We start from the raw sequence: 27,998 nt of genomic DNA, 5'->3' as shown, positions 1-27,998 counted from the left end.
ATAGTTGGAGAATCTACAAGACAGATGTTTGTTGACAGATTTTGTCAGCTTCCCTATTGGTAAATCAGCCCAAGGGTTGAGACCTTGCTACTCACTCATAGCCCTCAGTGACAGCAAGAGATTGTGGCAAGGATTCACACATTTACATCTGGCACTCCGAGCTTGACGGATCATCCAATTAAAATCACTAATTATCTGCTTTTCCTGCTCTTTCAGGACTCTGAGGGACAACACAGCTTTGGGCCCTGAATCAATATTTAAAGATTGGAGTGTTGCTTTCCAAGATCTCCGCTGCCAAATCTGTCACTCTTTTAAAATGTGATCTGATGAGATTGACAGATTACTGACTGAAGTCTGGGGACACTTCAGATCTCCTGCGGCACATGCGAGAAGATGAGAACTCCTGTGTGTTTGTGTATCCATGTCTCGGTGCATTACCAGAGAGGTCTGACCCACATATATAGACGGCAGAATCCACACCCCCATACGCGCATGCTTCCACATACTAAAACTCAGGCGAGCGGCAGGGAGAATAGAGAAATTAAATTGAAAAGTAAAAAATAAATTGGAAAGTAAAGCTCTGGATCGACTACGGTATCTCAAGTGGCTCAAATTTAGCCCATAATTACCAAGCCCTGTGAACACACACACAAGTCCACATCTTGAAAGGGCTTTTCATCACCAAAAGTCAATGTTATCACCATAGCAACAAGGGTGAGTCTCACCATTATCCACATTTACAGCGAGCGACTGCCGAGGACACCACACCTGCCAAGGCGCAGTCTGCCTACCCAGAATTCCTGCTTTCATTTCATAAGAATCTGCTTTTCTACAGAAGCATGATTTATCTGCATCCTGTGGATCAATTGGAGGCACTTTAACGAGATTCGAATCGTGTTCCCCTTCTGAATGGGCGACGCTCAAATAAAGAACGCATTTTCCAATTCCCGTTCCTTACGACGAGAGGGACACGTACATACATTGAATGTTGTAGTCTTTTTCTGTCGCTATCCTTAAGGGGGTCTCCCGTGGAGCGATTCTCTTGCAAATTACATCGGCGTGAAAGCAGAACGCCATTAACAGCTCTCTCGCATCCTGTCAGTAGTTTATCCACAAAACTCACAGATGTTTCTCTCAAAGGTCTGTGCTAACCACATAACAAATTGCAGTAAGACATGACAGCCTGTCGACCCCTGACAAAACAAGAATCTCTTCCTATCTTCTTTGCCCTACGAGAGATAGAAATATAATGCCAACAAATGGAGCAATTAAAGCTTCACTGATCTTTGAGTTGTGCAGAAGAGAGCAGTGAAAGGCAGACGGCCCTCCTACGGAGAATGTCTATTGAAAGTCATCAGGAAAATACGCTTGCCAATCAGTTCCGGGAAAAGACTTAAAATACAGTCCAGAGCACTATGTCAGAGGGAACATTTGCTGTCTAGGATTTAAAGCCTACTAATTATGGTCTTGGCTTTGGCTGGAGGCGGAAGCTTCGATGTTTTCTCGCTCTTCCACATTTGTAAGTAAAGCACAGAGTTTATGAAAAATGTCACAGGAATGAAAGTTCCACAGCAGTGCTGACGTATTGGAAATATCGGGGTTTCATTTTTGCACAGAGAGGAAGAAAGAATGCACAAGGTGTTTTGAATATGTGTACCGCAATCTGCATTCTGCAAGGCTGAAGAATAATGAGTAGTGCCACTTGTAGTGCCAAGGCTCTCTTCGTATAAAAAAAAAAAAACACCACTGCTGTCAGCTCGGAGCAGAACAGCATTAGTTTACTTCATGATAGAGGAGCCCAATCAGATCTAACCTCTAATGATGCCTTAGCTGCTTTAGTTAGCCCCGGCGACCGAAGGTCAGAGGTCACAGCGAGTTTGAAGGTAAACATGGCAGGTAAAAGACTGAACTTTGCTCTCTAGCCATAACAGGGTTGTGCTCCATTTTAGAAGTCAATTGAGAATTCCAATTCATCTTCTGAATTTCAACTGAAACAGCAAAAGATGTAATTTAAGTAGAAGTAGAATGGAAATTCTAAAAAAAAAAAATATAACTAAACTATGAAAAAAGATAGAAGCATGGAATTTCCAAGAATTAATTACCTTGAATAGCAGAAAATCAATATGTTCCTCTTCCTGTGACTCTAATCATCCTAATTAAGCTTCCTGAACTCAAACTTCTGTACAACCCTGCTCCATAAATGGGGGTTTTAATTCATTAAAAATGTCTGTTATCGTAAATATGGCTAAATGAGCTCAATTTGTGGGTGGGCTGAGTGTTGCATACGCCAAACAAAAGGAATGGCTTTTAATTTCGAAAAAAATTCAGAACATCTTTTGTGTCACTGCCAGACTTTCATCTTGTTTGGAAGCTATTATGCTTCTCCTTGGAAAACCCACTTTCTTTTCTCTCCAAAAATACAGGCACGAGTGCTGGAGGTCTGCAGTGTTGATGTAATGCAGGAGAGGGCCAGAGAAAATGCTGCTAATGTACCTGTTTAAATAGGCTCGGGCTCAGAGAGTATATGAGGGAGAGTGGGCATACTCACATCCTCTCAAACACACTCTGCGACTGGGGATGTAATTGCAACCACGGGGCCCTGCAGTTTTCACAGTGACACTATTCAGTCACTTTGGATTTACGGGCTTGGGGAAAGAACGTAATTTCTTTGAGAAACAAGGTGAAACAGCCGAAGAAACAAGCAAGACGTTCCTAATAAATCAAACCGTTCTGAGCTACACAATGATGCATCGTTTTAAAGATTAACTATATTAAACGTAAACGTGTTTTGCTGCGGTTTTGAAAGTAAAGATCGTATAAATCATATTTAGACACATTCTGCCTCAAAAAGCATATTTTTCTTCTTGTTAGCCTCTCTATTGTTGTTCTGTGTAGACTGATGAAACAATACAGCTGCACCCGGCTCCTGTGAGAAATAATATGCTAGACTGAGAGGGCAGACATCAGTTTGGCGTTCACTTTATTTCTTTCTTCTCACTGCAGGTGGGGCGAACACTGGCATGGCTTGAGAGAAACGAGATTTCCTATTCTGTACTTTTTTAATCATGACTATGTACTGTTATTAATAATAGTAATACATAAATTAATAATAAAACTGGTCTCCAAACACACTTTTCAGAAAAGTGTCTCCAAACACACTTTAGAAAATAATGTAAGAATTATTATTATTATTTATTCTACAGTTACACCTATTTGTTGCTTATTAGTATGCATATTACTAGAATATTAGCCATTTATTAGTGCTAATAAAGCACATATTAATGCCTTATTCTACATGACCTTATTCTATAATCTTTCGCAATACCTAAACATAACAACTAACTTAATAACTATTAATAAAACAGCAAATTAAGAATTTATTGAGGGAAAAGTAGTTCATAGTTAACAAGTGTTAACTATTATAAAATGTGTTACTATTGTTATTATTATTATTTTTAAATCTATCTATCTATCTATCTATGAACCTCGTTCCATGCCTATTCTTTGTAATAAGTGAACCATTAAACCTCAAGGCAGGTTTATTTGGATATATGTGATTTGAATAAATGTTTTGCAAGCATTGTTCATCTCATTCATGTCATTCATTTCAGGCAGAGGAAGTGGCCGGGAGGTCCTGGGTGGCTTTGCGGCACGTCGGTCCAGGATGGGGGTCATGTTGGGAACCTTGTCTCCACTCTAACACTATCGCAAGCTGCCATGCACGGGCTCAGACAAGCCAGGCAGACGCTGGGGGCTTCCCACGAGGGAGAGTCCAAGTGCTGTTGTCATCCCAGCCAGGCAATTCAGTCTGTGCACCATAAATCAGCCGCGAGCCCTCAGCCCTGCGGGACCACAAGATGGAGTGTGATGGTCTTCTTTTTACAAACAGTGGAGGAGGATGCGTCACTGAGCCACGAAGACGGCACTCGGTGCAGAGACCTTGCCATCTAGAGCAGCTCTCCAGCATTCTCACTCCATCTGCTCGCTCCCTGTCTTCCTTTTTTTTTTTCTCCCTCCCTCTTTCACACCATTCAGAAAATTAGTCTGTTTGTCTTACCCCTGTACATCTGCTTCTCTGTCTTCTCTTCTCAATTCTGTGACTCTTTCAGGAAAGTGACCTTGACGTTCTCCGTCTTCCTTTGGCTCGGTTATTAATTATTGAGGATATTATACTCGCTGCTTAGCCTTGTTAAGAACTGTCACACGGATGGCAAATCAAGGGATCCCTATGTCTGCTTCTGTGTCTTAACATTAGTACCAGTCAATTTATCAGGAAGTAAATGAGGGTCCGGTCTACCCTGCTCTGGGAAGTGTGTCTGACAGCCAGTCTCCTCAGTGAAGCCATCTGCAGTCCTTTAGTCTCAAACCCACACTGACAGCTCAACTTATATCAGTGGTTTACCACCGCACCTTTCTTTTTCGACTGCTGCCTTTGTGTGAATTAGTGCCATAGCTCCAAAATATGTCTCCCCGCCTCTCCTCCCGCCCCATCAGACCCTCTGTGGCTGGTCCTAGTTAAAGAATGAATTTCTAAACTGGTGCTGACAAACAATGCGGTAGCTGTAGATTGGTACAAACAGTATCTGCTTAACAGCTGTGTAACTGCATGAGGGAAAAAGACATCGTGATGCTGTATTATGAATCACTTTGAAGCAAAAATGAGCTGCTTTATGTTGGGAAAGAGGAGGGTGGAGGCCAGCAAATGGACTGCTTGATGTTGTGGTAATGAGCTGAGCATGTGCTTCACACAGGTACAATCTATTTCTTTACTTTATGGTAAGAGACTGTTTAGTAGCATTATTTGTTTACAACAGCATTACGTCGTAATTGTTACAGATGCGTTTTATATGCCGTGAGTCATCGCTTGCCAACATTTACTATGAACTCAGTCAGAGGATTTCAAGCTTTTGATACCGTAGACTGCCAAATATTATAATCTGCTTACTAGAGACCCCCTTCTTAAAATTAAAATAATATAAAATATTACTTTAAGTACATTATTAAATTCATTTAATATAACTAATATCCAGTACTACTTTTATATTTTGTGCTGTTTTTTGTTTTGTTTTTTAAGCTACCGAATTGCACTAGAAAATTTGAAAGCTGAAAATTTTAGCATGTGATGATATGGAGCCATTTTGTGCATAAGGCATCTTAAGCATAGTTTAGTCATGGCTGTCTACAGTGATTTAATTTAACCATTGAAATTAAAAGGTTGATTATGAAGGATGAATGTTTTCATGGTAACTTCTACAATCTTTCTGCTCTTTATTATATAGAAAGCCAAAGCTTCAGAGTCACTATGTGCAGCTGAACTGAGCTAAAGGGTTAGAGTCCCTTGAGGAAAGCCAGAGACCTACGTCATCTCCCTGTTGCCGTGCCACTGCACCCTTAAAGCTCTCCACTGAATAGTGCCATGGCCTGAAAAGCAGATAGCATGCTAACACAGGGTCAAGCGACCTTTTAGAGGCCACTGATATAAAACATGAGGAAATATTTGACAGAAAACAGGATTTTATGTCTGTGGGTTTGGAAATTACAGATTAGCTCATTAGTTCTGCACAAGCACAGAGAAGGCCATTGTAGTGGTACTCAGCCACAGAGTTCTCGATAATGGTGACCCTAAAATTAACCCGATTCATAGATCTGGCACCCACCAAGACACGCACACCAAAGCAGCCAGTCGCAATAGCCGGCTCGTCTTTTCCAAAAGGATTGGTTTGTAAAGGACATCTTTAAATACTTTTTACGAATGCTGCATTCTGTGTTTAAGCTTGACCGAGCAATGTAGCTAATTTACTCAGAAACCCTTGAGTCTGAGAGGAGCGAGAGGGACAAAGCAGACAGTAAATTACATCTGTAAGGGGACGGGCTGGGCTTTGGGGGTTGAGGGTTTGGATGAGCAGGGAGGGGGGAGTTGAATGGAGGACGCAAACTCACTGGCTGCAGTGAATTAAATCATCTGCGAGAAGCACGTTGCTGGAGTCAGTGAACCCCCTCTGAAATCTTTAGGCCGGTCTCTTTACTTGCAGCAAGCCTATGAGATATTCTTCTATTAGGGCTTTATTTGCTATTCATAAAGCATTCAGCCTAGAGAATGTAACGTGCTTCAGGGCAGGGGTGGCAAAAAATAGATTTGTGGGTGGATGAATGTACAGTTTTTCCTCTGTTTATTTTGTGTCTCTTGACCTTCCGTCTTTTAAATTCTTTTATTCAATTAATGCTTGCATACAATTTTAGTTTAGAAAAAGATAAAAGAAAAAGTAACTATAATTCAGTCTAATATATTTTACACTATTAAATTAGTAACGTAAATGTCTCCATTGTCTCAACTCCACTTTTAAACTATTTAATGCATCCTTGCTAAATAAGTGTTAAAGTGTCTTTTTGACTACAAACTTTTGAATATATATAATTAGACGTGTTAATGTATACAACATGTATACATTATGAAAAGATTAATGATTCAAAGACTGGCCAAAACAGAAGTGGCTATTTAAAGTCCAAAAGAAGAGTTAACTTCCTCTCCCACAGATTGCTATTGCTTCATCTTCCTCCCATTGTGCTATTGAAATGTTTTAGGTTGTTTTTAAGCATCTTGTTTTATTCAGTGGGAATAAAGCCGATGCCCTGTTCCTGTCAAGCTAAGACTGACACAAACGCACCTGGACACAATGCAACCTGAGTGCCTAAAATCAATGTGTCTTCTCTTCAACAGCTGGGCCCAAATGCGTCAACCGAATACTAATATCTCCAGACTGTCATTCCCTGTGAGACGCGTGCGAGCGGCCTGCTTGCATAGACTCTGTTACATAATTAATGCAGTGTGCCTTCTCATTCAGGCATGTTCACTGTGTCAGTCTTGGCTATGCGTTTTATATTCCGTTTTATCTTGTTTTTCAAGCTGGCCTATCTCATTCGCTTTCTTTCATTCTTTTGTCTCTCACTCTCTTCTTCATGCCAGTGTCTGCGTCTTTCTCCTACTTTCTTTTAACCGACTCCCTCATTATTTCCCACGTGCCCCTTCTGCATCTCTCCTTCTTTCACATTCTATCTTTTCAGGGAGACTGCACACAGCCTGACTGCTTGTTAACGTCCCATTCATCTTTATTTTTCAGAGTTGATTTACCTATGTATGTAAAGGTGGTTATGGAAGAACTGCCTCTAATCATATCGTCATTGCCCGGCATGACATGAGCTGACAGCCAATAGGAAGAGCCCTGCTGGCTCACCTGATGCTTATAGTGTCACCGAGGTGTGGTGAAATCCAGGTCCAGGTGCACTAAAGCCGTGCAAGTCGGTAACCGTCTGGCCTCTCACCAGGGACGCCACACCCTGATTTGTTTTCACATCCCTATGGACACTTGCAGTCTTCCTTTTTATTAGTACTTCAATAGTCTCCACAGGCCTAAAAACAGCAACTCTCGCTGTGTAGTACTGAGCAAAATTGACAGGCGGATCGGCACTGCAGCTGAAATGGCAGCAGACCTTGCCTTGAAACGCAGCCAGGAGGTGGGGAGGGGACATATGTGATTGCTCATCTATATGCTGCGAAAGCTTACCTTAAAGAAAGAATGAGTCATGCAGCTAGCAGAGACTCAGCAGTGGGGCATATTCCTCAGTGAAAACCCTGAGATCACAAACAAGAAGAAAAACAGCATAGACGAATGTCAGACTCGAGTTGAGTCAAAGGAAGTTAGTGGGTCATTGGCGATGGAAAGCACCCAGTTGTGCCAGAGGGGTGGGTGGGATTGCGAAAGGCACAATGTGGGCAGTGTTGCTGTGGCTGAAGTTAATTGGATTTCCCTGGTGCCCACTCCTGGCCACATGCAGGGCCGTGACATTAAATGCCCTTATCCATGACAGAAGAATAAGACAGAGTACAGAGAAAGCCACTCGTCTTAAGAAGCCCTACTGATGGTCCCCAGTCACCTCTCGTGCTCTTTCACAATTCCAGCTCGACTGGGGCGGTGCTGGACTGCAGGGGTGAGCAGCTTGCATTTATGCTGTAAAAAGTGACTGGAGAAAGTATTGGGATGCTTGAATCACTTCAAAAGATTATTTTAAAAATTAAATATAAAAAAATATATATATATATATATATATTTCTCTGCAAACACATGAGGCTAGCAGAACTACTTTTCTAACCCCCTTTTATACTTTTTTTGGGGTCAGTGAGTTTGGGTTTTGAGAACTTTATATTTATTAAAGAATTCTGAAAAGTTTAACAAGGTTTCTACAAAAACATTAACGCTTACAACACTTGATATTAATAATGAATGATTAATTGACATCAAATCAGCATATCAGAATGATTTGAATCATGTGACACTAAACACTGAAAGAACGGCTGCTGAAAATTCAGGTTTGCCCTTGCAGGAAAAATTCTGATACATTTTAAAATGAAAACAAATTTTTTATACTATTTCTCACTATTACTGTTTGCACCATGATAACGATCAAATAAATGCAGCGCTGATGAGCTTAACTTTTTATTTTTCAAAACCACCATCTTACTATCCCCAAACTTTGAGAATGAAAGTTTAGTTCCCATTAATATTTTTTTGGTTCCACTCTACACATTTAATTAATTCTGGTTTTCTGTATTTCACAACAGGGTAGCATTCTGCAGGATCAGAAGCGAGGCCTACTAGAGGAGACTTGACATGGGAGCTAATGAGCCTGAGATTAAATGAGACATCTATCACCAATGAGAATCATGTAAATGACAGCTCCGATTAGGATGGAGACATATTAGAACTTTTGCTTCGTTAATGTGACAGACATAATGAGCAAGACTGCGTATTATTTTTTAACATGGGAAGACAAAAAGGGTCTGAGCCCCTGCTGCGATGTTTAGCCCATTTGATTGTGTTGATCGCCAGTCTTGCAGTGCAGCAGCCCATTCCAGCCTACTCTTTAATGGATAGTGCACGAGAGCAGGGGAGCATCATTAAAAAACTCATTTTGAGGCCTCCTTGTCTCCCATTAAACTTAACAGCCAGCCTTCCCCATTAGTTTTTATCCTCTTTTTTAAGGGGTTGGGGGCAAGAGCCCTAAAACCATGAAGGTTAATTGGCTACCCAGAGGATAGAGTGATAGAGTTCAATCTCCACTTTTTTGGAAGCCTTGAAATTAGACCATAGTCCAGCATGGAGGAAAACAAAGTCCGTTGCAGTGGCACACTCAGAATGCACACCACATTTTTTTCCTCTGAGAAAAACGGCTGCTTAAGCTCTGGGGAGAGCTGACCGCTTTGAAAGGAAAAAAGGAGGGTATTTGCACGTAAAAGGTTTGCTGAGGTTTTCCCCCGTTGTGAAGCTGACTTTATACAGAGATGAAGCCTTTGGGCAAGGTGGGGAGGCTCCCAGGGTTTGTGGCCGTAACTGATCTCACTCACCAGTTCCTGTCTTTAATCTTTCATCAATAGCTGATAATCTGCCCAGTTGAAGTCATTTCTATGCAGGAGGAAACTAAACTGAATTTTAACCCACTGAGATCATCTGCAATGGGCTGAGGGAGGATGTAGTGAGGACAGAAGGATGAAGGGGTGAGGAGATGAAGGCATGTCTGTGAACTCTGTCAGTCGTTGGCTGTTTGATGATACGTGTGAGTATTCGTATCAGCCCATCATTTCATGTTTACACCAGGGCAAATGAATATACATCAGAGTGGCAGGATACAGAAAGGCCAGCTGCCCAGGGTTTTAACCTTTTCGTAATAGCTGTAATTACCTCAGATGAGCACGAGGCGTCCTTTTACTGTTGCCATTCAAGATGAGTCGCAATACGGGAAAAATGGAATGCCATAATGGGATGTATTAAGACAAAACAGGAAATATAGCAGGGAAAGGGAATGGTGTAGAGATTCTCTGCACTCAGATGCATGCTGCGTTATTATAAAGGGGGTTAAAAGAGAAATTCTCGCACTGCCGCAGTGACAGAGCAGCCGGTTCTCCCTTGTATTCTCCCTCTATCTTTTTCTCCTCTTTTTTTCTCTCTCTCCCATTCACTCACACCTCCCTCTCTCTTTTCTACCCAGCTGCAGTGATAAATGTCTCTTTGTATTCTGGACAGAAAACTGCCGGGTACAATGTACTTGTCAGAAGACAGCTGATTTTTTTTCCTTCCTTTACCGCTGCAGAGTTTATTCGTAATCTTTCCTTGAGTGAGCGAAAACCGGCGATCCAAGAAACAAAATGCAGTACACAATTGACATCTGCTAAAGTAAACAAGGTGTGCAGTAGATTATCGTGTTTGTATAAGCGTGGGTGTGTTTTGTGAGCGCGGTTCGCTCTTTTAATGGGCGTGCATTTCGGTGGACACGAGTTTAGTTTTTGTCCATAAGCGTGGATCAGGAATGTCGAGTTTTAGTGAAGCGAGCTAAGCTATTCTAATGGGAGTTAATGGAGTTGAGTGGGGCTTGCTGTGGGTGCTGTGGGCTTCATGCCAGCAGGGATCTCATCCTACCGTCTATTAAACTGCCTGCCCACCGATCGCAGCTCACTTTTTGGCAGTACTCGCCACACAGTCCAATCCAATCCCCGTCAAACAGAGTGGCTCGGCATCGGCACTGATGAGATTTCACTGATTGGATAAATTTCCTAGTTCTCTGTGTGTGATCTGCAATTTATGTGACCCCTACAGGAAAATATATATATTTTATTTTTTTCTTTTGCTACCCCTGCCAATATTTTCACTGATCCCAAAACAAAAGAATGATTGATTTTTTTTTAAATTTGCAACAACCTGTAAATGGCTACAGTTTAAACTAATAATTCATAAACGCACTTATGCTCGATGAAATACAATATATTACTGACTGGTTTGTGGTTTTCAACAAAATCTTTCTAGCCAAGATTTGTGTTAGCAATAGCATTAATAACATTATCTTGACCACACATCAGCAGAATTTTGAATATTTAAAGAAAAATTACTTATCGTTTAATGTACTTATTCATAAATGTATTAAAAAAAGCACTTGTTGCTATTGAGGTTGGATGTGGGAAAAGTTAAGGACAGGTTTGGTGGTATGGATAGGTTTTAATGGTGGGTTCAAGTGTAAGGGTCGGATCAGTAATTAAATTATGAATGTAGTTAAAGAAATGATTTACATATTACATTAAGTACATACGTGTAATACAAGAGCAATTTTTTAAAAAAAACTTATGTACACAATAAGTGCATTCTATCAATTGTTTAAATTAAAGGTTCGTACATAGTAGTTAAGGCCACCTGATATAAAGTGTGATAAAAAATGAAATTAAAAAAAAAGGCATGTGACAATTGTCAACTAACCCAGAAATCTCTCTCAACTAATTGTTGAGCAATGCTCTGCTCCACCTTGGTACAAGAATCTGGGGCGGGATGAAATAAATGCTTACTCTGAGACCTGGGCTTCCCCAGTAGCAGTTGTTACAATGAGCCCATTACACATGGAGAGAGTGCAAGAGCCCTCCACTGGGATGGACTTTGTCTCACCTCACTATTAGTTACGTTCTGGTTAGAACATAGCTGGGTATGCAGTGTGGTTAGCATCACTTTGCCTTCTGCACCCTAGAGGATGCTTTGCCCCTGGGCTTTGTTACCTGTGGATTTTTCTGAGTGTGAGAGAGAGAAAGTAATGTGGGTTTGGATGAGGGCCACAAGTCAGGAAGGGCCAGGAGGGTACGGAGCAGATGGACATGAGGATGAAAGGTGGGTGGGCAAGAAATCAAGGGTAGTTAAAGACAACTTTCCAAAAACACAGATCAATCAGTATAGCGCAACTTGGCATAGTGTAGACGGCGTGGCGCCGCATTTCAGCTGACCTATCTGTCTCTCTGGCTAAAACCCTCACTCAATGCTTTTCTTTTTTTACAATTTCTCTCTCATTAACCCTTAGATGCACGCTTTTTCATTTCTCCTTCCTTTCTGTCTCCCAAATTGACTTGAGATTGAAGAGCAACGGTTCTTTCTCACCGTGACTATCAAACAGCACATTACCTTGCCTTAATCTTCTCTTCTATGTTGAGCACGGGGCCAATCTCCCAGCATTCCTATCTGCGCAGAATTGCACCCAGTTACATACGTGTTCAACAAACAATTGGGATTCAGCCTGTTTTCTGAGGAGATTATTAACACACAGCCACAAGCGTAGGTCCTGAATACGCAATGAAATCCTGAGCCCTCTTTTCCTCACCGTCCCGCTCTCTCTTTCTCACTTTCCGTGAATCAAAGCCAGGATTGTCTGGAAAATGAGCTGTCAACCGAGGGTTCGCAATGAGATACATCAGCCTCATTGCCAACCCTAGAAATAATGAACCGCTCCTTTTTCCCCCTCTGATATGTTCAATAAGCTACCCATAACAAGTGCAGAAAGATAAGAAGCCCCCTCTTGAGCTGATTAAACCCCATTCCGCGTATTCAGAAGAAGGGTTTTGGAGACTGGGAGTTCAAGGCAGAGCAGTGCTATTCAGAGTTATGTGATTGTATGAGATGTTTTTATGTTTTGAGAGGAAGGCACACCTTCAAAGAGAACGACCTCAAGGCCTACCTGCCAGAGTATGGCGTGAAAGCTCTGAATAAAAACACGATTAATTTCCTCATTTTTACACACTGTTGTGAAGGTAACCGCTGCAGAGCTAAGCTCCAACACCTTGCAGTAATACTTGACACCTTATAGAGAGAAAAATGCTTGAATGCAGGAAAATAAACAGCACGTTTAAGGGAGCGTTCACACAGACACTCTGTCTGTGCTATTTTTTTAATCACTAGTCTGGCCAAAATACCCGTTCTGATCAAATCCATTGTGCTCTGCCTAGCTTGTTTTTTTTAAAAACACAGTAATCATACACAGACAGTATTCAAACATTTATATATGTATTTACATTTAAATGTAAGATTAGAAAGAATACTATTGTTTCAAATAATCCAGATTATTTGCCAGTGAATTGCTAATAAAACAGTATGTTGTTCATTGCTAATAATTATTTGTGTCCATTGAAATTGTTTAATTATTGTGATGCAATATAGCCAGTGAAATCCCATATAGCTTTTTAAAAAAGATATGTACGTGTTTCATAATAGACTGGAATTCACTGAGCCTTTAATGTCTTATTCAGTCAAATGTTAATATTAGTTTTTTTAAGGGGAAGTCAGCTGTCATGATGCACCCTTGAGGCTGCAGTTCAGTTCAGAGTCGAGAGAAAACCGCACCAAACTGTCAAAGACATCATTTCACCTGCTCTCTGCACCCTGCTTACCTGACTCTGAGTCCTCTCTCTGTCTTTCTCTATTCCTGTCTTCATTTTGACATCTGTCAGCATTTGCATTAGGCGATCAGAGACCCCCACGCAAAAAAAAAAAAAAAGAATGTTCACCTAAAAGTTTAGGGTGAGACTGCCGAGCAAAAACTGTTATTTATACTTGTCAATTCCTTTAATATGAGGAAAACTGACTGTGAAGTTGAGCAGTACGGGCACGTATATAGATCTTGCCAGTGGTGGATTGGAAAGAACGAGAAGTTGACTGAGGGGGAGGGGTTTGGAATAGGTGGGGTGGGGCAGTCCATGGGGGTGATGGAGACAAAAAGGGAAACTCTTTTATCAATTTCATCAAAATCAATTAGAAGCCGGAGTCTGCTGATGGGGCACTGGGTGGTGGAGGGAGTGTGAAATCCCGGGGCATGGGAGGAGATACAAGCCCACAGGGACAGAGGAATTGATGAATAAAAGACTCCCGGGGTCGGGGACACACTGAGTGGAACATGCTGGAACTCAGCAGCTGCAAATTGAGCTGCCAAAGCTCCTCAATCTCCTCGGGGGGTGGGAAAAAAGAGAGAGGAGAAGAAGAGCTTAATGGTGACTGTCATTTTGTCTGGTGGGACTGGGAACTCTACAAATAGCCTTCGACCAGACCTCTGGCCTAGAACAAACAAAATCAACAGTCGGTCCTTGAGATTCAGAGATTTGTTTGGGCCTGTAAACGCTCTGGAAGGGATGCGGAAAGTAAACGGACAAGTATTTTTCCTGTTTATACACTATATATATATCAGGCACCATCATCCTCAAGAGTCTTTTGCAAGGAAACTGATAATAATTCAGGGTTTAAACACAGAGGGAAGGGTTCAGTCAGCGACATCCACAACGTAACACATTCATCACCGTTTCACTGAGCACTGCAGGTAATTCTGCCCTAATGCAATCATTAGTCTTGGCTCTTGACCACCATGGGCCTGCTTCAGTAGCATTAGCACAGTCTCCCACGAATTCCTGTCAAGGACTCGCCATCTCCCAATAAGTGCAATATTTTGTGCCATAGAAGCCACTATAAATTGCCGTATTCTTAAAAGAAAAGTAGCACAAACTGCAGGAAAGAGACACAGATCCTGGTAATAGAATAAATGGCTATGAAGGAAGCACCCCTGAGGAAGTGTTTGTGTATTGTGTATTAAGAGACTACAGTCCTAAGAGGGCTTTTCCCCTCCGTTCTCACACTCCATCTTACAATGGAAAGAGAAATTGGGGAGGAGCCATTTTAAATCAGAGGTAACACTGTGTCCCTGGTGCAAACGTTACCTTTTCAAAGAGCTGCGTGAATCATAAACATTTACACTGCTCGCGAGCCTGGGGAACAAGACGGGAGGGAGCTTGCCATCCCTCAACTTCCTGCCTCTGTTTGTTTCCAGGAAGAACGAGGGTAAAAAAAAAACATGAAAACAAAAGCAAAACGGGGCAACAAAGAAGAGTCTTTATATCCAGAGTCTGTGTTTATGTCCTTTGGCAATTGCAGTTTAAACTTCACTGTACTAGAACAGTAAAATGGTAGATCAGAGGTATTCCCACTATAACTGCTATAAGCCTCAGTGTCCTGGTGAATGAGTGTGTCTGTTTCCTAGCTGGGAATTCTGCCTCATGTTGATTTTCAGTGATTCTGTGATTGTCTAAATTTATTACACTAACACCAGACTCTAGTGTAGCAACAAAACACAACAAAATAAGGTAAAAGAGTCGCCAAACATTGGAGGTTCTGTAACATTTTCAGTAAACCTGAGGTTTCTTAGTCTCATCCTGGGATTGAAATTCCCATCCTGGGTAATGTCTTTTGGTCCAATTCAGTCAGTGAGTCAGCAAGCAACTTATTAAAGCAACACAGCAACCACCTACTTTTTTAGCAGCATTATAAGCCACTAACCAAACCGAACATCTACAAGATGAATCACAGCACTGTAAACTTGGAGATAATGTAGGCTGATGATTTCGACAAAAGCATATATCACTGAAGGTTTCAAATGTTAGTTTTAAAAATCAGTTACCTTATGGAGAATTTTTTTTTCCTTTTTTTTCGGGGACTGTCACACCACATAAAACAACCGAGATTATAATGGAGGATGATTTCCATTAAATATCTGGATATGTAAGGACAATGGACAACATTTAAAGCATTCAAATGAGAGCTGTACATCCACTGCACTGCATTTCATTAAGGACAAAGGGCCTGTAGCTGCTGCAGAATAATATGATAGAAGACAAGCCTCAAAATGACATTAGTATCTGATACTTGTCACCGTCTAATGGCTTTGGTTAAAACCGATGACAGTGACGTTGAAGTACTTGCTCATTTTGCTTATCTGCTATCCTTTATTTTCAATGTTTGCTTGCTCATGAGCAGATAAGAGCTTTGCTAATGATAAAATGGCTGACCTGGAAAGGCTTCATCTACTTGTAACATTCTCTGTGTACATTTTTCTAATTGTGTCCAATTATGTGAGTGCCGAGCTGGAGGGTTTGTCAGAGTGCATTTTATGAGTCCTATATATGCATTTCTCTTACAGAGAGACATCTACAACAGCTTAAACTGTAGTCATGAGACTCGCTAATCATTGTTCATTATACGTTGACAGGAAGTTGGCATTGGAAGAAATGCAGAGAGATCTCCATCATGGAAACCCAGAGGCTTGTAATTCCTCTCAGCGGTTTTCCATAGCTCAGACAAAGTGCGGACGCCATGGCAAGCCTAACGACGCTCAAACAAATCTGCTGATGCATCTGACGCATTTACATATAAAATGTAAATGGGAGAAAGTTTCCTCCTCTCCGGTTGCCAGGTAGCCATACGTCTTGCAATTCATCTGGAGAACAAACTGGCTAATTAGCCTGCTGGAATTAGCCATAGAGCGCACGATCTGGACCAAATGAGATCTTAATTGGTTCACCTGCCAATTCTACATAATTCAGGCTCCTGCTTTACAGAGGAGAAAAAAAACACAATGAGGAGGAACAAGCTAAATTATTTTATAGCCGTTAACTCAGTCTTTTTTCTTCCTTAGCTCTCTTATTAGGCTCTTCTTCCCCAAGCAAGACACTGAGATCTGTAAGCAGTACTATGAGTCAGACGCAGCCAGGCTTGATTTTGCACATCGCAGGCAAGCCACAATGCCTCATGTTCTTTAAACTCCAATCTGAGAAACCGTCCTGCCGATTTTAATGACCTCGTCTCCCTCAGAAATGCTCTTTATTCTGCTCTCTTTCTATTCAGCAAATGTCAAGCTCTCATTGTAATTCAGAAAATTGGTTGACTAATTTCCGTCCGACAAGAATAGAGTTCTCGCTATTGACTATTAGCGGCCGCTGGAGGTGTTCCATTGTTCTAAATTACACAGATCAAAGGCTGATTGAGCATGACAACACAAAACAATCGGTGCAATAAAACCATTCGGAGCCCTCTTTTGGTCTTCTCTTTGCTTTGATTCTCTGTAGCGCTGCCACTCGTCGCTCTATAACTTTGTAGCGTTGAGTGGCAGTAGCTGAGAGTGAACATGACCTCCCACTGACTCCTGCCAACGTACCGGATGTCTTTAACGGCAGTGGAAAAAAAAGAAACATCAACATTAATTCCCTGCTAAATGATCCGCGTGAATTATGCATGAGGAGACTGCGTGATATGTAGATTTCCACCTTCAACCTTTGTCAGCCTAATTGCTGCCATTTAGGTCTGGATCTGAAGTGTAGCAGTCGACTGTAGACGTGGCTCACATCCGTCAATAATGTTCCCGGGCTCGTATCAAAGACACGCCAGGAAGAGAAGTGCTGCCTGTGCATTAGCAAGGCGCCTCAAGGCCGAATCTGCCTGCTTGATTCTTTTTTTTTTCTGGTTACTTTCAGCTAGTCGAGACCTTTCTGTCTTACCTTGGTCAGGTAGCTGCGAGTTGTTGGGGGGTACGGTCATATTCAGTACGTCGTTGACAGCTGTGTCGGCGTAGTGCCCTCTCTGAACATCATGTTCGCTGTCGGTTTGGTCGCTCTCCTCGTGGCCACTGTCCTTTAGACTGTTTCCTTCCATGTCCTTGAATGTTGACGTGCTATAGCCAGGTGAAGTAGAAAAAATGAGAGAGAAAGTAAAGAAGTGTTATTTAACTGTCAACTTTGGTTTCATCATTCTTTTAGTCTCTTCACCTAGTGCTACTTTTATTTAGATCTTAGCTACACAGATAGTGAAGCTGAAAAGAGGTGGCTTTTCTCACATTCTGATATGGTGGGGTAAAGGTTCAGGGGTGACTAATCTATGGCTGTGTAGAGCTCTTATGTGTTGCTGTGGTCAAAGATCATTTTATATGGACTATGTCAGAAAACAAATATCTGTTGGTTGTAGAAGCATTGAAGCAGGGTTGCTAGGTTTTCACAGCTAAACCTGCCCAATTGCTAATCAAAACTAGCCCATTTCGCATTTCGGGAGGTAAAATTCAAGTTTTTGGTGGGGCTCAACTGGTGAAAGTTGCATTCCAGAAGATAAATTGTACATTATTTGTAATTCCCAATAGCCCAATTTCGCAGGAAATCCAGAGATTTGGCAACACTGCATCAAAGGGACAGTTTATCAAAAAAATTAAGCACTCTCATGTTACACACTGATATAAAACTCTTTATTAACATTATTTTGTATTTGTAACACAAAATGTGTTATCCTGGCTGCTCTATAACAAAAATGGTCCAAAAGGTCCAAAATTAACAAAAGAACAAGTGGTCCATATGACTTTGTGGCTTTGTTTGAGATCGACAATTTTTGTCATGATGACAATATAAGCAATTAGTGCTAACATATTTGATATTCAGATTTTGATGTATTAAACATTTCTGTAAAATTCACCTTCTGGAATGACATAAGGGTGAATGAATAATGGCTAAAATTGCATATGTGAGTAAAAAAAGGATTCTTTATAAAAATAAATCATGTAAAATCTTCTGCTACATCACTGCATATGAGATGAGCTATTAATATTTATAGTTCATTTTCCTAGAAAATAAAAACTTTTACATTTTGACAAAGAATCAGGTCACTTTGTTTTATCTTATTTTGGTCACACACATTTCTGGAAGTTTTTAAGTAGAGGTGTAACGATTGTGCTTTCCCTCTTTACCCTCATTCACTAACATAAAAGAGCGAGAGGAGCGAAAAAGCTGCCAATTGACAGATGCAGTGCACAAGCCTGATTTCCCTTAATTTGATAGTTAGCCCAGTGGAACACATTCTGCCTCTGAAGCAACAGCGAGGATCAGAAACGCATGCGTACACATGCACACACTGACATACATAGACAAAAGCATCTCTGTAGCCTCTTCTAAGGAGAAAGATAGGAGGGGGGGAGAGAGAGAGAGAGAAGGATTCTAGCAATGTCACTGCAATGGTGGTAGTGCAGCCTCTGATTTTATCAGTCTAATTGCACCTGTCCCAGTCTGTTCGCCCACAGGCTCCGGAGGGGATTTCTTTGTAGTGTCGCAGAGCCAAACAGCCGACACTTGAATACTCTTTGTTTATGTAAACATAGGCAATGCTTTTTTTTTTCTGAAGATAAAATTGCTGTAATTGGTTTGAAAAATGCAGTACTGAGGTAAACTGCAATGTTTTTTTGCTCCAGGTAAAAGAGGCATTGCGGTCCTGGTGCACATCTGTAGCAGCCAGGCCCCAGGCGGCCAAGGACCTTCATTAAGGATGTCTGCATGCCAATGCTCCGTGTCAGTCAATAGCCTTCTTTTAGGTAGACCGAAGAATGCAGGCCAAGTCCTGCCAGTACAAAGGATCTATTGTCCTTGCTCTTTTCTTCCACAATGCAAAACAAAGGTTACCTTTTCGTTATCTCTGTGGCCTTACAAAGCCCTCCTTGTCTGTACTAAGGAAGAATCCTCTGGAATTCCGGGATTTAAATTCTTGTAGATTTAGCTATCTGATTAACATCTACATGGATGTAGCTTAACCGCCCAAACCTCTGCTCTGGGCTACAGCTTTAATATTCTCTAGCATGTAATATGTATACGCGTTTTTGCAAGGATTTGATGAAATTATTCATGGTGGGGAAGAAAGGAGAACTACCCGATGAGGATGTGCTTAATCACTTATGATACTGAATTATTAAAGCTTAACATTGGCCATTTATAAACATGTTGAGTTTTAATATCTTGCCTACTGTATGTGACCAAACTGTAAAACGGATTGAGTTGTTTTTAACAAAAAAACTGTACCAACAATATGTTCATCCACTGACACTAATATGCAACAACATCTCATTCTGAAATATCCAACATCAGACATTTAAAACACAAATGTTGTCCTACCAAAGTGAGAGACAGCAGAATATATAGCCTAGTACATAAATTGTATTGCTCATTAAACATGCAAATGATGAGCAACATAGAACATTTAACAGTTAAAAAAAAGGTCTGATCAAACTGCTTTAAGAATGCTTCAAAATAAGTGAGATATGTTAATCTGATTGCTTTATAAAGACATACCTTTTAATTAGGTGTGCTCTGCTGTTTACATAACTGGAGTCAATGGAATAATTCTCCGTCTGGGGGAAAGAGACAGAATTAAAGAGAGAGAGAGAAAGAAAAAGAAAGAGAGAGAGAGAACAAAAATGAATTTAATTATGCAGCAACCAAAATAATGTCACCAGTAATTGCCTTTCAATAGAAATGTTATTTTACACAAAGACTCTAGTTAGCTGCTTGGGTTTTCAAAGGCAAACTCTCCCATTCTCTTTCTAAGCACATGTGGCCTGTTCTGCTGCAGTGAGTCTGCTCCTGTCGTCACTCCTCCAGCCTCCCCCCACCCACAAAACCATCTTTAGTCAGACCACGCTCTTCAAAATGTCATTAAGCCAGATAGGGGAATAGAGGAGGGGTTGGGGGTTAGAGAAGAAAGTTTCCTCTCTTCCAGTGCTGCTTTCCCCACACACCACTTTTGAGGATGCTAATATGAACATATCAAAGAAATAAATAAATGGAGGAAGGAAATTAAGAGCATGCCAGGGAATTTTTTAACTTCACAAATGGAGATGAAAAGGCCTCAATGATCTGCATACGATGACTCTTTGACCCACATTGAAAAAGAGACTTCAGAGTGTTCTGGAAAGCAGCACTTTCTGAATAAATCACTAGAAGTACATGGTAGAACTGGGTGATATATATTGAGTGTTCATAGTATATTTGTGGTGGTATTACTTTTTAGTGTTATGAAGTTAGGCAAAATAATGAATTATGCAGAGACTTTAATGCACTTTGTATTTGGCCAATAAATTGTGCAAACAGCATGACTAATTTCACAATCCAGACACAATAAGAACATTAAGACAGACATGTTCTTAAGCCAATGTTAAGTTCTATTCATTTCTATCAATCAGTTCAAACTTTCAAATTAACCCGAACATGTTAGAGAATTCTCATTCTTCTGCAATGTCAAAATGTATCTTTTTTTAACAATAAAAATAATAATAATAATAATAATAATGTTTTTTCATTGTGTGTTCCGATTTTCCATTGTGTGTTAATCTCAAACAAAATGCAGTTGGGTCATTTTAATTAAGAAAAATAATTAAAAAAAAATAATACTAAGCTAAATACACAATAAAACATAATGAAAACATGGTAACATAACTGTATTGCAACTGTAACCTAACTGACTACTCAGATTCAACAAGCAGGTATTTTCCATGGGGAGAAACCTGCCTCCTCTCTCAGCTTCAACTTCATGTGATTCTAAACCTAGATATAAAAAGGAGTCAATGGCTTCCTTCCAGGGGTATGTCTAGCCATCAGCCCCCCTGACAACAGCAGTCACCCAGACGATAAGAAGGTTAATGCAGACAGTGCAACATGACCAATGATTATGCCGCCAGCCAGGGACATTCAAACTAGCTGCTGGAAGACAGATACAAGCTATCATAATCACAGATGGAATAACTCTGCATAAAGATCTATGATCTCAAACACATGCACATTTCCCCCATCTGTGTGTATTAACAGTGACTAGGAGGTCCCTACAGTGCAATATGTGCGGTCAACAACTGTAAACACTTAAAAGTGAAAGTAATTTTAAAAAAAAAAGGATTTCACAGTTTTCACAAATTCTTTCTTGGTCTGCAGGGCAGCAATGCTCATCACTGTCCACTTTAGACCTTCTTCCATCACCAGTCAATGAGCTGCTGCGTACCGTCTCACCTCCACACTCTCTAATTACCGCCATGCATGATAATATTTTAATTACAAGTGACAGCTGACCAGGCGTCTAATTGAGATTTTTGGGCTGGTGAAATCTGGACCCACTGAAGGTTAACGTTCTCTTTTGTGTGTATGTGTGCGTGTGGGGTGTGTGTATGTTCTTGCCTGCGTGGGTGTTTGCTATGGCTCTAATTAAACCTTAAGTCATTGTAATCAAGGAGATAATTTGTAAAAAGCCATTTTAATTAACATTATATTAGCAGACCTCAATTTGGAACATACTCTTGTTTGTTCTCGTTGCAGCTCACAAGGTAGTTATTTGCCTCTTTGTTCCTGTCCAGCTTGACTTCATTAATATCAAAGTAGTGGGCATGGGCAATTATTTCAGTACTCTAACTGGGCAGGTGTATATATATATAAAAATGTGTGTGTGTGTGTATGTGTGTGTGTATATATATATATATATATATATATATATATATATATATATATATATATATATATATATATATATATATATATATATATATATATATATATATATATATATATATATAAATAATATGCAGAGAATTTAGTTTTTTATGCCACCTGTGCTCTACTTTAGTCCCTGTGAGAACTCATTACAGAGCCTTTTCCATCTCCATGGTCGTCCACAAAAAGACTAATGAACAGCAATGGACTGAGTAACAAGGGGAAAGCTTCATTAAAAAAGACAGTATACAAATTTCTAAATGATCTGCCTCCGTGTGGCTGGCCCATAATTGGTTCTGAGAGGCGCTACTCGGAGCTCTGCAGGGAGAGCGAGATTCCAGGCTGTCCTTCTTGTGCGTCTGCACATACGAAGCTTTGCTCTCGCTCTCCTCGGCCGCGACACTTAAAACAAATGAGAGCCCTGTTGAAATGCAGTTATGCTGCGCGGATCGCTGACCCTTTTACGAGAAGAGTCGCTATCGATGATGCAGGCTCAGTCATCTCAGCAGATTTCCTTCTGTTGACATTTTGATCTCTCTGCTTATATCAGAGTGGGCTAATTGGAGTAATAGCTTCAGTTATGCAAATGCGGCTGCTGTTCCACAGAGACATCTCACTGCTGGAGATTACGAAACACGCTTCACTACCGTATTCCAGCAGATATCAACACGTTCTTTGAAGAACGTGATAGATAAGTGCCATTATTCCACAACAAAAGCATCTATTGATGTGCGGTGATGATTCGCTAATGGATCGTCATAATTAGTAAGCTTCACCCAAAAAGGGATGCCGGTTTTATTGCGCAATGCTGCCTTTTGTTTTTCATTAATTCAGGTTGATGGCCAGAGGGCATTTAAGAGGCGCCCTTGGCCCTTAGAGGTCTTTATGCCAGAGAGCTTCCATGCATTAGCGGCAATCTTCCTGTAAAGTAATGTACTGTATGCCTACACCACTGACCGCCATCAAATCATAAGGGCTATCAATATTTCTTTCACAGAGGTCGGGTTTCAGGCTCAGAGATGAGGGCTGCTTAAACTACAGACGAGCTGCCACAAATGGCTACTTAATCAGGTTCTACAATGTGTTGTTATGATCCGAGCGGCCCCAGTTTGGCGGCCGATGTCACCCAATCCCCTTAATTATTGTTGTGTTTCTTCCCACATACTTGAGGCTCTGGTGGGCCAAATCACACCGTAAGAGCTCTAAGAACGAAGGCGGAAGGGCTGGAGAGGAAAGTAATGGAAAGGGGGCGGTAAACGAGACCCTAACCTCATTTTTTTCTCTCTCTCTTTCTCTCTAACCCGCAGCCTCTAACCCCAACAACCCTCCTCACCTAACTCCTCCAACTTCAGCCAGCGGAGAGGAAAAGCAATCTCCTCGCTTAGTTGCCGCTGTGAGATTTGATTTGCCTTCTTCTCAGCGTGACAATTGGTTCCGTAGTCCGGATGTGAGAGCATTCATTGCCAGATGCACCGAGCGAACGGAGCAGGAGTTCTTCAGGTGGCAAAGGAATGAAAAAAAAAAAAGAAACTGAACTAAACACTTGTCACACCTCTGCTGCAATTTATGTATTATCTCTTCTGAGATTATACATCAGCCCGTACTTGAATTTACACAAATTATGCAGTAATTCAAAACTACACGCTATAACAGCAATTAATAATTATCAGACTATACCCTTGTTTTCACAACCGTAGATAAAATGCCTATTAAATCAGATTTCAGGACACAAAACTAGTTAAATTAAGGCTTGAAGCATTTTCTTTTTTTCATTTTAGGGAGTGGTTGGGGACAAAAAAACGTGTTTTGAAGATCAAGCGAGTCTCCTTTTTCTTCTAACTCCACTAAAGTACAAATGCCCCTAATATGTCACAGTCAGAGGCGGAAAAGCGTATTCTCACTGCGCTCCAACTGAATACAAATGCTGTGGCTAAATTCAAATTATTTTTTAAAAAGCAATATGTATTACATGAACTAAAAAAGCAATATGAAGGACCTCAATTAAAATAAAACCATTCCATTTACTCATTTTAATAGCAGTTTGGTGCTCAGTATTATTTGGAAGCTGAATCTTCAGTCATCTTAAGGCTTATTTACACAGTCCCCAGAGTGCTGGGAGGAAATCGGTACTCATAATGAGTCCTGTTGTTTATTTACCTCCATCCACAAGGAGCTTAGTGAGGAGAGGTTATCATGAAGCAAAGGCAGGTAGCGCATAGCTATTTTCTTGTAAAAAAAAAAAAAAAAAAAAAAAAAATGGAGACAGGCTTTGCTGAGCGGGGCTTAGTGATAGGAGCAGAAATGAGCCTGTAGCAAGGGTGGCATTTTCCACGGAGGCTTAGGAGATGTCTATATGTCTACAAATGTAGTGCTGCAGTGAGGCTGCAGAGAAATTATGTGACTCTGTGAATGGAGCAGGGGAGTCTTACACCCGCCGGCACACTGAAAGCCAATCTCAACATGGAGTCGCTCTTCGCAGACATCACGCACTTTCCCTTTCTTCTCTCTGCGACATGCAGGTCTTCCTTTACTTTTATTTTCATTGTTTTCCTGCCTCCTGCTTCCTCAAAGCCTTCTCTTTTCACCACACCATCTCTTTGGTGGATCTACGGCATCTCTAAACCGCAAGGCACCCATGACGACAGGAACGGACCACCGCGGCTTCATCTCCGCTCCTGGTTGGAGTGGATTTATCCTTCCTTCCCCAGCTCAGAGAAACACGGTGCTCCTCAGCCCGGTGTTAGGTTGCCAACCCCTGATTATAGAATTTCCCATAGATCCTCTGCCATCTGCTAGATTATAGATCCCCCCCCTCCCCTTCTCCTCCAGACCGCGTGAGCCCTCGGGGAGGCTCGACAGTATAAAGGGAGGTGAAGGAGCGCCTCAGGCTCGCCCTGGCATCGGGATGAGATTACGTTTTCTATTTCTGCCTCTTCGGCAGGAGCCGTGATGAATATGAGGACTTGTTGACGTTTAATAGCGGCCGGCTACCTACAAACACAAATTATAACGAATCAATCGCTACGGGACCCCATGTGACAAATAAGCTGCCATATCCTCAAGATCATTCCACTTCATCACCTGTCAATTCACACTCAACTCAATTTGGCCTGTTTCAAATCCATCTTATTATGAAAGGGAACCATTTCCAAGGGTAAACGCTTTTGGAGCTTTAAAAACTGTCTGTATTTTTTTTTTTAACTTAGTTCGTCCAAAGCGATTTGTTTTTTTCAAAAAACACTTGCAGAAAAAATAGGTAAAGGAATCATTTTTAAGTCGGCATCCTGCGGTTACATCTGTATACCCGACTTCACATTATTCCACTAACTAAAGCAGTGCTCCGTGGGGACGAAACTGTGTGTTACAAATGAGTAAACACAATACGCTTCCCTACCTCATTCATTCAGAGCTGCTTTTCCTGTGAACTGCAGCAGATATATTTCCTTTAAGAAAACAATCACAAAGCTCTCATAAACAACCAAAGCAGGAACTGGTATTTCCCAGATCAACAGCTGCGCCGTTAACTGAAAAGAGAGAAAAAAATACCCTTCTCTTTTATCCTGCGAAAGACTCAATCTACATATAATAAGGACTATAAGCTTCATTCACTTTGTGTGTGATTAATTATGCATACATTAATAGCAACCATGTTAATAATTCATATGGTCATCATATGTCAAAACTCTTTGCCTTTTAGCATGATGAAAAGATTTAAATAACCTTTCCTATCATGCATATCTGCATTCCTGCAAAGAGGGTCATAGTCTTGTGTTGTTTGCTAATGTAAGGCCACATTCCTGCTGTGACACGCCTTTCTGATCTACTGTATTGTGTGTGTGTGTGCTTTGATATTTCTCTTTTACAAGAAGACTTTGGTTGTTTGTTGTTGGCCTGTGGTGTTTGGGAATTGATCAGATACTCTGTCCACTATATATAGCTCTTTCGACATTACGATATCCTTCTCAACCTGCAGTGTGTGTCTGTGTGTGCGTGTTTCATAGATTCACAATCTGCTTGGATGTTTTACAGGAAGCAGACTGGTCATAATAGAAGGTGTGTGTGTGTGAGATTGTGGTAGTGCGTGGGTGGGGGGCCTTGACTATCGCATTTCATTTTCAAAGGACAATTTAGCCATAGAAACTAATGAAACTCAAATGGCCTCAACTAGCAGAAGTCAGTCCTGTGGGATGTTATTCTAATTCAAATGCCTGGGCTAAAAGACATTCACTCCTTTCATTCAAACAGCTCCTCTTATCCACCTGGTCTCACCTGAGATGGAATAGGAGAATGTTTTTGACGCAAGATAGCGACAGTATATAAAAACCTGTGCTGGTTCGATGGCTTTCAGATAAATGGATGTGACACGCACAGGTTATTCAGGTAGGGTCTTTGTTTTCTTGCTGCAAAACAGCTGCGTGATATATATATATTTTTTGGAATTCTTTGATGAATAGAAAGTCTTTAGTCACTTCTGATTCATTTATTGTATCCCTGCTGAATGAGTAAGGATAAATGTTGATATCTGACCCCAGATTTTTTTATGGTTGTGTAAATCCCAATAATATATAATATATCTTTTGCTTTTAATTTAAATCCTTAAACAGCACTGTTTGTAACATCTAGCATTTTTAACCATGCTAATTTATCTCATTTTTAAAATTATAAGTTTACTCATAGATAGATAGATAGATAGATGCGACTCTAGCCGCACTGTTGAACATCAAGAGTGAGTGCTTCGCCTGTTATATTCACAGCTCAGGATGAGCACCATTGAGCCATTTTACACCATAGTCATGCATCTTTCTGTTTCTCTCTCCCACACAGACACACTCACTAATACACACAGAGACTCATTCGGCGGGCGCGAGTGGAGATGAGCGATGTGAACACCTTTACATCAGTGTAATATCCAGCACTGGGCTCCAGCAGGGAGTGCCGACTCATCCATTCTGGATGCTGCTTTTGTTATGAGTGTAAATCATATACCCGCCTGACACTTTGATCCAAAATAATGACATAGTATCTCAGGGTATGTTCTCCCAAATATCTGTCAGCGTACTGAGATGTCTAACAGACCGTCCCCCCTCCCCCCTCCATACTTTCAGCCCATTCACCTCCCCCGCTGAAAGCACGGCACCTCTCTCCACAATGACAAGGCACAAAGGCATCTTTTTAGGCTTTTTTTTTCTCCTGTGGATGGAAATTTGCAGCAACTCATTACAGACTCTTAGTCTCCCCGGATATACTCCCTGTCTGTCTCTGCCTCAAGTGCACTTTCTCTTTCTCACTCGGTCTTTTCATCTCTCTCTTCCCCCCTCTCTAAGATGGATTGAGCGAGTCTCCTTATTGACATCTCTTTATTGACATCCCTAACAGATGAGAAGGTGTGTGTGGAGATGCAATGTGATGCAATGTGCAAACAGGAAGCGGTGCGGTAGGGTGCAGGCGGAACTTCATCATCTTTTACTAATCCTTCCAACCTTCCTCACTTATTCAAACAAACAATGTTTACCGCATTCTTGGCCTCGAATCTCAGGCTCCAGAGGTACGGTGTAGCAGTTAGCACACGGTTTAGACGCTTTCCAGTATCTAACATTCTAACTGTCTTTCATAAGGATTTTTCAAATATCATCCAATGAACCTATGAGGTTTGTACAGCTTTGTTTTTCCTTAAACGTTTTGAGAGCCTTAGTCCTCATCCATCTTCTTTTGTGTTCCTTTTGAGTAAATGTTTTAACCTTTTAAAAAAGTATTTTTTATAATTAAAATGTTTCATATTTTTGTAAGCCCACTGACAATACAGTTCATTTTTGTAAAGAATGACTTTCATTATTTAGCAGTTTTAAAACCTGAAAAAGAATGTTTTATATTGCTGCATAATGCTTTATATTTATACTACTTTTTATTCATTTAAAAAACTGCTCTGCTAATACTTGGCTTATTTATATTTATCTAAATGTATTTGTATTTTTATTAGTGCTGTCAAACGATTAATCGCATCCAAAATTTCAGTTTACATAACATATGTGTGTGTATTATGTATATTTATTAT

At 40.8% G+C, this 27,998-nt stretch overlaps 1 protein-coding gene and 1 long non-coding RNA gene across 5 annotated transcripts in view; one reads left to right on the top strand and one right to left on the bottom strand.

Moving 5' to 3' along the window:
• LOC122357837 overlaps positions 1-8,193 on the top strand; it is a 134,002-nt gene extending 125,809 nt beyond the window's left edge. The window contains exon 4 of the long non-coding RNA XR_006252538.1: positions 217-8,193. This is a non-coding gene — a long non-coding RNA (uncharacterized LOC122357837). The remainder of the gene's footprint in view (positions 1-216) is intronic.
• Positions 1-27,998, bottom strand: part of pcdh19 (protocadherin 19) — a 52,205-nt gene that overhangs the window by 4,244 nt on the left and 19,963 nt on the right. For all 4 annotated transcript variants that reach the window (XM_043257433.1, XM_043257434.1, XM_043257431.1 and 1 more), the window contains exons 3-4: positions 19,766-19,824; positions 17,168-17,340 (exon numbers count right to left, since the gene is read on the bottom strand). In XM_043257433.1, the coding sequence (XP_043113368.1) occupies positions 17,168-17,340; positions 19,766-19,824 (232 nt within the window). The remainder of the gene's footprint in view (positions 1-17,167; positions 17,341-19,765; positions 19,825-27,998) is intronic.

This window comes from Puntigrus tetrazona, chromosome 14 (assembly GCF_018831695.1).
Source record: "Puntigrus tetrazona isolate hp1 chromosome 14, ASM1883169v1, whole genome shotgun sequence".
NCBI lineage: Eukaryota > Metazoa > Chordata > Actinopteri > Cypriniformes > Cyprinidae > Puntigrus > Puntigrus tetrazona.
The sequence above is the reverse complement of the archived record's forward strand: the minus strand, read 5'-3'. Positions and strand labels throughout refer to the sequence as shown.